Source organism: Neovison vison, chromosome 1 (genome assembly GCF_020171115.1).
Source record: "Neovison vison isolate M4711 chromosome 1, ASM_NN_V1, whole genome shotgun sequence".
Taxonomy (NCBI): domain Eukaryota; kingdom Metazoa; phylum Chordata; class Mammalia; order Carnivora; family Mustelidae; genus Neogale; species Neogale vison.
The window spans coordinates 134,183,936-134,196,698 of NC_058091.1; the positions used below are offsets into that span (position 1 = coordinate 134,183,936).

General features: G+C 43.2%; 1 protein-coding gene across 1 annotated transcript in view; it reads left to right on the forward strand.

The window, feature by feature from the left end:
- The first annotated feature begins 1,793 nt into the window (after positions 1-1,793).
- SMIM13 (small integral membrane protein 13) overlaps positions 1,794-12,763 on the forward strand; it is a 31,028-nt gene continuing 20,058 nt past the window's right edge. The window contains exon 1 of the mRNA XM_044258907.1: positions 1,794-1,942. Coding sequence (XP_044114842.1) covers positions 1,867-1,942 — 76 coding nt within the window. The 5' untranslated portion in view covers positions 1,794-1,866. The remainder of the gene's footprint in view (positions 1,943-12,763) is intronic.

Consider the following 12,763-nt stretch of genomic DNA (forward strand, 5'->3'; position numbering starts at 1 on the left):
TAAGAGATTTCCCTAGTTCTGCTTATTTAATCTTCCAATATAAGCATCTTGAGTATAAACACCTTTGTCTCATTCACTGCTGTATCCTTAGCATTTAGAACACGGGCCTCTATTACATATTCAATACATGGGAATGGAAGGGAAGATAAAAAGCTTTAAAATAAATTATTCCTGCTATTGTGTTGTTTTCAACTATTCAATTGGGCTTTAATAAAACGTGTTTCATTTATGCAACAGAATTGACTTTTTTGAGCAATATATCACAACTGCACTGGATTCATTCTCTTCATAGGAACCCTGTATTAAATCTTCTTCAGTCATTATCCCTTAATGTATTTTCATACTCAGTATTTATTCATAATACTGCTGCTTAGGGAATACAATTTACAGTGGGGCAGCTGGATTACGGCCAAGATATATTTGTGAAATCAAGAGATTCCTGCTCAGATTTTGTTGGCTGGTTTTTGGAGACAGAGAACAAATGAAAGGAATTTGCAGAAGGACAGAAAGGTACTTCAGGGAGCAACGGAGACATAGGAGAACGGGAAAGCTATTACGGTACCTGGCTACACATTTATCCTCTCTTCTTGGGGCACATCTTTAACGAAGGAATATAATCTGGCGGAACTGAAGAGTTTTGATTGCAGGTAGAGATAGAGTACTTGAGAGTATTTAAATCGTCTTGTTTCACAGTGATTTGTTCAAGCCAGTGCAGCAAAATCCTCAGCTCTGGGTCATGGGCAGCTTGGTTTCAATTAAGTCCCTGAATTGAATTTACAACTCAGGTGAATTAAGGGCTAAGCAGATGTACTTAAGTCCCTCGCGGATCATTTCTGAAATATATTACTCATGAAAACACAGACCAACATCTGTTACGGGAGGAAAAGGGAGACTCCGTGCCTCTGGCTCGCCTTTTTGGCACGGAGGTGAGTATTTCCTCAAAAGCTCAAGTATCCAACATGCACCCCCAGCAATAGGCTAGGTTCACATGCAACCAGTTTTCCAGGCAGCTGCCTCCCCTTTTCTTCCCTCCTGGTGCTCCGTCGATCGTGGAACAAAACGACTTCATCTCTGGGTTAATGGTTGCAGTCACTAGGGTGCTTTCGCACAGCGCAGCACAGTCAGCCAATTAACGCGGGTTCCGAGAACAGCAAACCGCAGACGGTAGACAGAGGTTGTGGCTCCAGAAAAACCAAAGGCACAGGGAGTGAGAAGCGAACTTGGCGGTGCATTGTGGGAGTTGTAGTCCCCGCGGGGCGGCCTCCAGTAGTCTCTACTGGGCTCTGCACTTCATCTCCCAGCGGGCCCCGCGCCGCGGAGGAGGAGAGCGGTGGGCGTGCTCGGTGCTGAGCTACTGCTGGGGGAGGGGACTGGGGTCGAGAAACTGCGGCGGCCGCCGTGGGAGACGTTAGCCGCTGTCTCAGGGAGCTGAGGGGCCTCCCACCTCCCATCCTCGTCCGCCCCGGACGGACGGCGACGAGGGTCGTGTGGCCGCCGCGCGTCTCTGTGCTCGCTCTGTCTCCCGTCTACGGGCGCGCGGCGTCCGCCATGGAAGCACATCCGGCTGTCGCCGGGGTCTCCGGGCTACGCGTCCCCGGCTCCCCGGAGCGATGAGGGGGTAGGGGCGCCCTGCGTCGCGCCTAGCCGCGCGCTCCGCGGGTCCGGGAGCGAAGGAGGGCCCCCTTCACCCCCGCGCCGCCCCCGCGCCGTCCCCGTCCCGCCCCCTGGGGGCGCTGCCGAGGGGGCGCCCGCCGCCCTTGCCGCCCAGCAGCCCCCGGCGCCCGCCGCTGAAGCCCAGCACGCGCCACCGGCCCGCCCGCGCCCGCCGCTCGGCAGCCCGGCGCCGACCGCCGTCCTCCCCCCAAGATGTGGCACAACATCGGGCTGACCCTGGTGGTGTTCGTGGCCACGCTGGTGATCGTGCTGCTGCTGATGGTGTGCGGTGAGTGGGGCATCCGCCGCGGGCACGCCCGCACGCCAGCGCACACGCCCGCGCGACTCGGGTGCTCACTTGTTCGGTTTCTTGTTTTTGTTTTTAATGGCGTGGGCGGACAAGTGTCTTAAAATCGTCTGCTGTCCTCCTAGCTCTAAGGACTGAGCCGGGGGAGACGCGTCCCTTCCCCAGGAGAGGCCCGCCGGCATCCTGGAGAGGGAAGGAGCGGGATCCATGGCTGGGCATCCTGACTCGGGGTTCAGCCAGAGACTCTTCACGGGCGGCGTCTGCCCCTGATTGCCGTTCTTAACACTGGCTGCCCAGATTTTAACCTTGGCCTGTATTCGAAGGTGAAGTGATTGGTGACTCCTTTCCCTTTTTCAGAGGTTCTGACCCTGATGATCATGAGAGGTTTCCCTCCCTTCACTTAATCAGGGGTAGGGACAGAGTTGGGTTGGAAGCGCCCGGGAAATTGTTTACTTCGAGTTCAGGCTTAAACTGAATTCCAGGCAGCAATGTCGAGGCGAGGCAGAATTTAAAAAACACCGGCTATGTTAAACTTCCAGGGTCAGGTAACCTAACTCTGTTTGGTAATAATGGTACTATTTTGTTTGCTGTGATTTTTTTTTTTTTTTTTTCTTTCTCGGGATGGGAGGATGTAGAAGTTTTTCAGGGTAATATTAGCGCTATTTTAGATCTTCTTGATTTCTTTATATACAGTAACTGATAACCACAAGCCCCTTAGCAGAGTGACTGGGGGATTGTGAAAATTTGGGAAGTACTGAGAACCCGGTGTCTGTGAGTTTCATTTTTCATAATTCCAGTATGTATTGGAGGCTAGTTCAGCCTTCGATGCAATAATTTGTCAGAAATAAAAGTAAATACTATAGGGCTTATTCATTTCATGGTTAATGTACTAACTGCTCAGTATCAGCTGTGTTTGCAAAGGATGTGTGCACTTACGCAAAAGCGTTTTATATGCATTTGTATTTACAGTTGCATTTTATTATATATATTTGTGTTTACGTACTTGTATGTGTATTTTAAATTTTTTTGCCATAGGAAGGAACCAGAGTTAACAGCCTTTCTTTTCTGATGATAAAACAGTTGAACACCTTTCTTTGTTTCCTGCTTGTGACGGCAGGATTTGGGGCTAATTGTAGATATGTAAGATGCTGAAAATAAGGAAAACCAGATCTGTGTGATTTGTTTGCCTGTGAGGAAGGAGGATGCGAACTGCTTGGAGGTGGGGATCTGTGTGGCATGTAGACCATACAGCCTTGTATAGAATATTTGCCGAATCTGCCTTTAGGGGCACCCAAATTCCCCGTTGCTACTTAACATCTTACTTGTTCTCTCAGCTCCCAATAGCTAGTTAACTTTGATTTTACTCATTTTTCTAAAAATGCCTTGCCTTTGGTTTCAGAAAATATTGTGGAATGAGAGGTGAGGCGTGGTAAGTAAAACACATTTTATTTTGATTGGAAAGGTCCAGAGCTAATAGCTTTATGAAGAAAGTAATTCCAGCACTGTTTTGTTGGGAGAGCTAATGATGGAGTAGTTTCATGTGGGTTGGACCTGGGGCTCGGAAAGTGGAGGGAAGGCTCCAACTAGACTTGAGACTGGAGAATCTCAGGCATTGTGTTAGTTTGTGAGTACGCCGTAACAAAATACAACTACAGAAATGTATGTCCCCGTAGTTCTGGAGGCAAGAAGTCCAAGATCAAGCAAGGTGTCAGCAGGGTTGATTTCTTCTGAGGCCTCTCCTTGGCTTGAAGATGACTGTCTTCTCCTTGTGTCCTCATGTAGTCTTTCTTCTGTGTGCCTGTGCCCTAATCTTTTCTAAAAAGAGTGCTAGTCATATTGGATTAGGGCCTCACCCTTATGAATTCTTTTTTTTTTTTTCCAATTTATTTATTTTCAGAAAAACATTATTCATTATTTTTTCACCACACCCAGTGCTCCATGCAAGCCGTGCCCTCTATAATACCCACCACCTGGTACCCCAGCCTCCCCCCCCCCCCCCCCCGCCACTTCAAACCCCTCAGATTGTTTTTCAGAGTCCATAGTCTCTCATGGTTCACCTCCCCTTCCAATTTACCCAAATTCCCTTCTCCTCTCTAACGCCCCTTGTCCTCCATGCTATTTGTCATGCTCCACAAATAAGTGAAACCATATGATAATTGACTCTCTCTGCTTGACTTATTTCACTCAGCATAATCTCTTCCAGTCCTGTCCATGTTGCTACAAAAGTTGGGTATTCATCCTTTCTGATGGAGGCATAATACTCCATAGTGTATATGGACCACATGTTCCTTATCCATTCATCCGTTGAAGGGCACCTTGGTTCTTTCCATAGTTTGGCGACCGTGGCCATTGCTGCTATAAACATTGGGGTACAGATGGCCCTTCTTTTCACGACATCTGTATCTTTGGGGTAAATACCCAGGAGTGCAATTGCAGGGTCATAGGGAATCTCTATTTTTACTTTCTTGAGGAATCTCCACACTGTTCTCCAAAGAGGCTGCACCAACTTGCATTCCCACCAACAGTGTAAGAGGGTTCCCCTTTCTCCACATCCTCTCCAACACATGTTGTTTCCTGTTTTGTTAATTTTGGCCATTCTAACTGGTGTAAGGTGATACCTCAATGTGGTTTTTTTTTAAACCTTAGTTAACTCGCTAAAAGCCCTGTGCCAGTACAGTCAGGTTGGAGATTAGAAACCTGTGACGCAAGCCTGCCCGGAGAAACTCCTTACCTACTTTATTGTGGAACTGACTGGCTCTTTGACACAGTCAGTGCTGCCTTGCAAATTTTCAGGTTTCTCAAGCGGTTTTCTTTCTCTTGTGTGTATTGGTTGTGTGTACTTTCTTGCCTCCCGTCCATGCTAAAATGCTTTCCACTCTCACCATTCACTGAAGTGGCCCTTGTCAAGGTCAGTAACAACTGGCCTCGATATTACCAAGTCTGTGTCACTTAGTCCTAATTGTATTTAACCTCTCATACTCATCCTGTACAGGTGAACATTCCTTCTATGGAGTATTTCTCTTGGCTTTTGTACACTGTGTTTTCATACTACCTTCCTGATGTAGGAAAGACATTAGGGTTCGAAGCCAACAGCCAAGAAAGAATTCTTGAGATGTCTTTGGTGCAAAAAGGTGATTTTATTAAAGCACAGGGACAGGACCCGTGGGCAGAAAGAGCTGCACTGGGGTCAGGAAGAGTGCTCCATCATATACTTTGAAGTTGGGAGGGGTTAGGGATAGGTAAGTCTCTAAGGAATTTTGGAGGCAGGATTTCCAGGACCTTGAGGGGGCTACATTTGGTTGGGAAAAGGTCATTTATTATTGTCTAATAAAACCTTAGTCCCATAGTGCTTAATTGTTTATCTTTTCCTGGCTTCTCATCCCTTAGGATTTATTTATTTTAAAAAGATTTATTTGAAAGAGAGAAAGTTAGAGGGGAGGATGAGAAGCAGACAGCACCGAGCATGGAGCCCAGCATGGGGCTTGATTCCATGACCCTGAGATCAAGACCTAAGCCAAAACCAAGGGTCAGACGCTTAACCAAGTGAGCCACTCAGGTGCCCCTCACTAGAATATTTTGTTAAATGTTTTTGGACCACAGTTTTTGATAGGAAATACATTTTTCCCAGTACGTTCTTAAGTATATAAATTACATATATCTGTTTATTTATACATCTATCAATCTAGCTATCATCTTTCTGTCTCTGAAATAAAAATTTTATGGACTAGTACTTGCCCTTATTCCATGAGATATAGTTATTTTCCATTATATTTCTGTAACATTATAATACAGGGAATATATATTCCCTTTCCTTCTGCTCTCTCCCCATGGTATCTTATCCAGCCCTGGAGATTTAAATATTAACTGTAACTAATGACTCAATTTGACATCTCCAGCTCTCACTTTTCTCTTGTACCCCAGGCTTATGCATGTATCAACCGATTTTTCTTGATAGCCCCACTTGGAGATATAAAAAGCATCTCAAACTTTATACCCCTAAAACAGAACTCTTGATTTCTGTCACCTGTTTTCTCCTTTGCCCCCTCCCTGTCTCAGATGTTACCAGCACCCAAGGATGTGGGTGTCTTTGGTTTTGCCCTTTTCCTTTGGTCCCATCCCTTTTCCCTTACAAATACCAGCTCTATCTGGAAGTGTCTTCAGTTTTATGTCTTTAAGAAATGTGAAATATGTTCTCTTCTCCCTGTCTGTGATCACCAATACCATCCTCATCTTCGGCTTGCATTAGTTTCCTAACTAGTGTCCTTTGACCCCCTCTTTTCTTTATGATGGGGGAGCAGAAGCCTAGCTGAAGACAAAGCAGAAAGAAGCTAACACCGTGCACTCCGTCCCCGCCATGGGATGTGTGTGACATTCTTCCCGGAAGCTCCCAGCTATCTTAATGTTAATACCTTGCTAGAGGGGAAAACAAGCTTAACTTGAAAATGGCAGGGCCTCTGGTATCTCTTGGTCTTTCTTAGCATATGAAAGTTCTTTTGAAAACCTGCCTTTTTTCCTTACCTCCCCCAACCCAGAGTACATCATCAACTGCTCCTCACAACCCCAGTGCAACTCCCTCTGCCATTAGGTCCTGTCTGTTTTAATAGAACCACCTTTTTGCATTAGAGACGTCCAAGAATTCTTTCTTGGCCCTTACCTCAGAACCTCACCCCACCCAACCTCACCTATATTCCATATTAGTACTCTTGTATTAAGACTGGGTTTTCTCAAATGTTTTTAACAAAAGAAAATTTCAGAAGTTAACAGTAGCAAAGGTATAAAGTACTTCCCTTCAATCCTCCACTCCACTGTTTCCTCTACCTATTTACTTCCATATTCGTAAATAATTTATCCACAGCTAGTTCTTGATTTTGCAGTTTTAGACATTATTTATTATCCATGGTCGAGTCCCCCCTTCTTTACCTGCATGCCGTAAGTAATGACAACTTGTGATTCATTGGAGAGTCAAGATTTAAATTTTACCTTTTTTTTTCTTTTTTTTTAAGAGGTGGGGCGGGGCAGAGGGAAAGAGAATCTTAAGCAGGCTCCATGCTCTTTTGGAGCTTATTTGTGAGACTGTCTCAAACCCTAAGATCATGAAGTTGAGAGTTGGACACTTAACCGACTGTACCACCCAGGCGCCCCAAGATTTATATTTTAACTGTGTAAATAGTCCCTGCTGGTTAAATAGTGTAACATGACTACACTTACTTTCTTATGTGGTTCTTTATTTCTCTTGAAGTTAACAGTTGCCTTTTTAATTTACCTAGTATTACTTTTTTGTATGTGCCCCTTGTTGATTCTCTGGTCCCATTCCCCTGCCCAATCCTAGAGCTCTTTCCTTCCTTCTCGGCCTGCCCTTCACGTTCTCTGCTGCAGACCCTGTTTTCTGGACCTCATTTCATCATCTTGCTCAGTTTATAATCTTGTTTTGCAGGAGCACATTTTCTGTTAGCTTTCTGAGGGAGAATGCATGAAAGATTTTTTTGAGCTAATGCTTACCCTGAAAATGTCTTTCATTGATGTCGTATGTCTTTTACTGATGTCAAAGTTTCTAGAAGAATCTACCTCTATACTTGATTGATAATTTGAATAAGTTTCAAGTGGTAGATAATTTTCATTCAGAACTTAGAAATGATAACTTCACTGATATCTCGCTTCCTGGACCCGATTTTAAGAAATCTGATGCCTTCTCTTTCTTTGTCCTTGTAAGTAACTTGATTCTCTTTCTAGATGCTTTCTGGTAGTTTTTTCTGTCACTGTCATTCTGAAATATCGTACTGATACGTCTTCGTATGTTTCTTTTCCTTCTGTTTTCCTGGGCCCTTTCAATTAAAAAAAACTTATGTTAGTTGGAGGTTGGACCTTAGGGGCTGATTTCTCTAGTATGACCTGTTTATCTCCTATTCTCTATCATGTCTCCTCTCCTTTCTGGCATATGTTTTGGGTTTTAGCTTCTCTAACGTTTTTATTTATCCAGTTTTTAATGTCAGAACTTTCTTGTTTTCTGATTGCTTTGCCAGCATCTGTTTTGCGTTATGTAATATGTTGTTTCTATGACCGTATTAGTTATACAGTTGACCCTTCAACAACATGAGGGTTGGGATGCCAATCCCCCCCCCCAACCCCTGCACAGTTAAAAATCTATGGATAACTTTTGACTTCTTAAAAACTTAACTACTAATAGTCTTCTGTTGACTGGAAGCCTTATTGAGAACAGAGTTAACACAAATTTTATATATCTATTATATAATGTGTTCTTGCAATAAAGTGGAAAACAAAATGTTATTAAGAAAGTCATAAGGAAGAGAAAATACATTTGTAGTACTGTACTACATTTGTCGAAGAAATTCTGTCTGTAAATGGACCCACACAATTCAAACTTGTGGTGTTTAAGGATCTATTGTAATTTTTAATAAGGTGTTTTTCTTCTCCCTGTGTAATTGGCTTTGTTTATTCCATGTATTTTTTTTTAAAAGATTTTATTTATTTTATTTGACAGAGATCACAAGTAGGCAGAGAGGAAGGCAGAGAGAGAGAGGAGGAAGCAGGCTCCCTGCTGAGCAGAGAGCCTGATGCGGGGCTCGATCCCAGGACCCTGGGATCATGACCTGAGCCGAAGGCAGAGGCTTTAACCCACTAAGCCACCCAGGCGCCCCCCATGTATTTTCTTATGGCTTGTTTGCTTTGGACTCTTTGTGATTGAAGATTTTTACAAATGGTCAGTGCTCTGTTCTGTATTCATATTTATGGATGAGGGAGTAAAAGAAGGTAATAAATTCCCAGTGTCAATTCTGGCAGCAGGTTGGCCTCTATCTGGAAATGTCCGTGTTATTCCATCTTACCAGAGGGGAATGCTCTCATTTTCGGGTGTTATAAGCTTGGCTGCCCGCATGACAGTTTTGTAAATAGACTTTCAGCCAATCCTTTTTTCTTCCTTTCTCAATTCTTCTTCCTGCCTGAAATCCTGATCTTTCCTTAGTTCTCGATTGGATTTTGGCTCCAGTTGCTATCCTTCCCACCCCCCCAACCCCCGCCATCCAGACTTCTGTTTTCCTTTGGTCTGCTAGATCATTTACCACTCTTTCAAACATGCTTAACACCTATCCTCTAGTGGCTCCATTTCCCTTGAAATACAATCTAGATCCTTCCTGTGACTACAAGGATCTGAGGGAGAGTCCCTCCTGCTTCTCCACGCCCCTCCCCCCACCACTGCTCTCGTTGTTCCATTAACAGGCCAGCCTTGTACTCTCCCCAGGGCCTTTACCAGCAGTCTTCTCTGGCTGTTCATGTGACTGGTTCTTCTTCAGCCGGGTTTCACATCAACCGCCCAGTCCACCTAGGGCCACTCATCCAGTTACTCTTTATCTTACTGACCCTTGGTTTTCCGAGCACTCAGCCCTTTCTGAAATGAGCTGTTTATGTGGTTTTGCTCCCATCAGAGTTTGGGCTCCATGAAGACAGGGACCCTGTTTGGCTAATTCACTGCCCTGTCCTTGGATTTTAGAGTAGTGCCTGGCATGTAGTAGGTCCTCATATTTGAAGGAAGAACAAAGAAAGATTGCTCAGTACAAATTATTTCAATACCCATTACAAATTACAAATACGTCTTAAGTGTGGTACAAACCAAGTTTGTCTCAAGATGGATGACTTTTATATTACTCAGTGCACCCGTGATCAGACGCTGTGGCGGTGCTCAGGGGTACCCAGAAATTAACAAGTATAATTCATGTTCTTTTTTTTTTTTTTTTTTTTTTTTAAAGATTTTATTTATTTATTTGACAGAGAGAAATCACAAGTAGACAGAGAGGCAGGCAGAGAGAGAGAGGGAAGCAGGCTCCCTGCCGAGCAGAGAGCCCGATGCGGGACTCGATCCCAGGACTCTGAGATCACGACCTGAGCCGAAGGCAGCGGCCCAACCCACTGAGCCACCCAGGCGCCCCATAATTCATGTTCTTGAGGACCTTATACTCCAGTAAGGAAGGTACATACATGGGAACTTCAGTACAACCTAGGCTTCTGAGCTCCAGTTTGACATACACGACTCTTCTCCTTTTTCTTGTTTCACAGAGAAGCTCAGAATCTTTACCTAAAACAACTCCCTGTTTTTAGGTTATGCGTGAAATCTTGGGCATTGTTTTAACTTCTTATTCATTCCCAGTTATTGGGCCATATATCATATACCCGTTTATCCCCCAAATATTTGAGCATCTCTTACAAGCTTGGTTCTGAGATACAAAAAGATAAGGAAGGAAAAGATAAGGAAAATCTGGTTCTACCACTTAATCACAAATCCTGGAAGAGGATATAATTTAGTAGTTACTACCAACAACAAATTTATAAGAATCTAAGAAAAGCCTACTAATGTAGGTATACTGTATTTTATGAGAAATTCATCAAGTTAGGTGTGTGTATTCACTCCCTGGTAATTACCTTCCTTTTTTTAAATGGAATTCCCATCATTTTTTTGCTTAAATTCAGTTAATTAACGTATAGCGTATTATTAGTTTTAGAGGTAGAGTCAGTGATTCATCACCCTCGTATAATGCCCAGTGTCATTACATCATGTGCCCTCCCTAATGTCCATCACCCAGTTACCCTATCCCCCCGTCCCCCTCCAGCAACCCGCAGTTTGTTTAATGTGATTAAGAGTCTCTTATGGTTTGTCTGCCTCTCTGATTTTGTCTTATTTTCTTTTTTCCTCCCTTCCTTTATGATCCTCTTTTGTTCTTAAATTCCGCCTATGAGTGAGATCATATGACAGTTGTCTTTCTGATTGACTTATTTCACTTAGCATAATACCCTCTAGTTCTATCCACGTTATTGCACATGGCAAGATTTCACTTTTTTGATTGCTGAGTAGTATTCCATTGTGTCCGTACATGTGTGTATATATGTATATGTATGTATATATCTATCACATCTTCTTTACCCATTTATCTGTCCATGGGCCTCTGGACTCTTTTTGTAGTTTGGCTGTTGTGGACATTGCTGCTGTGTATCTTTGGGGTAAATACCCCATAGTGCAATTGCTGGGTCTTAGGGTAGCTCTATTTTCAACTTTCTGAGGAACCTCCATAGCTTGCATTCCCGCCAACAGCCTGGAGGGCTCTCCTTTTCTGCATCTTTGCCAACATCTTTTGTTTCCTGTCTTGTTAATTACAGCCATTCTGACTGGTGTGAGGTAGTATCTCATTGTGGTTTTATGAGTGATGTTGAGCACTGTTTCTTGTGCGTGTTGGCCATTTGGGCGTCTTTGGAGAAATGTCTGTTCCTGTCTTCTGCCAATTTCTTGATTGGATTATTTGTTCTTTGGGTGTTTGATAAATTCTTTATAGATTTTGGATACTAGCCCTTTATCTGATAAGACATTTGCAGATATCTTCTCCCATTCTGTTGATTGTCTTTGGTTTTGTTAATTGTTTCCTTTGCTGTGCAAAAGTTTTTTTATATTGATTAAGTCCTGTAGTTCATTTTGGCCTTTGTTTCCCTTGGCTTTGGAGACCTATCTAGCAGGAAATTGGTGTCCAAAGTCACACAGGTTGCTGTCTTCTCCTCTAGGATTTTCATGGATTCCTGTCTCTCACATTTGTGTCTTTCAACCATTTTGAGTCTCTTTTTGTGTATGGTGTAAAGAAATGACCCAGTTTCGCTCTTCTGCATGTGGCTGTCCAATTTTACCAACATCATTTGTTGAAGACGACTGTTTCTTTCCCATTGGATACTCTTTCCTGCTTTGTCGAAGGTGAGTTGACCGTAGAGTTGAGGGTCCATTTCTGGGTTCTCTATTCTGTTCCATTGATCTGTGTGTCTGTTTTTGTGTCATTTACCTTGCTGTCTTGATGATGACAACTTTGTAATAGAGCTTGAAGTCTAGAATTGTGATTCCACTGGCTTTTTCTTTTTCAACATTCCTTTGGCTATTTGGGGTCCTTTCTGGTTCCATATAAATTTAAGGATTATTTGTTCCAGCTCTGTGAAAAAAGTTGATAGTATTTTGATAGGGATTGCATTAATATGTAGATTGTTCTAGATAGCATAGATATTTTAACAATGTTCTTCCAATCCATGAGCATGAAATGTTTTTCCACTTCTTTGTCTTCCTCATTTTCTTTCGTTAGTGCTCTATAGTTTTCGAGTATAGATCCTTTGCCTCTTTGGTTAGGTTTATTCATTGGTATCTTATGGTTTTGGGTGCAATTGTAAATGGGATCAACTCTTAAATTTTTCTTCTTTCTCCTTTGTGTATATAAATGCAACTAATTTCTATGCATTGATTATGTATCCTGACACTTTGCTGAATTCCTGTATGAGTTCTAACAATTTTGGGGTGGAGTCTTTTGGATTTTCCAGGTAGAGTACCCTGTCATCTGTTTGACTTCTTTGCCTATTCGGATGCCTTTTCTTTCTTTTTGTTGTTGAATTGCTGAGGCTAGGACTTCCAGTACTATGTTGAACAACAGTGATGAAAGTGGGCCTCCCTGTTGTGTTCCTGACCTTAGAAGAAAGCTCTCAGTTTTTCCCCATTGAGAATGATATTCGCTGTGAACTTTTTGTTCACAAAAAGTTTTTGTTTTTGTTGTTCTTGTTTTTGTTTTTGAACTTATGGCTTTTAGGATACAATTACCTTCATTTTAAACAGAAACAAACTTTCTTTGCCCATGGCTTCAGGCGCAGTCATCAAGTACTGATTTCATCTCAGTGGGATAATAACTATATTTGGTCTTTGTCCCTGGTCTCTGGCAGAAAGTTCCCCAACCCTTAGAATTTACCGAGTGAGGGGCACCTGGGTGGCTCAGTGGGTTA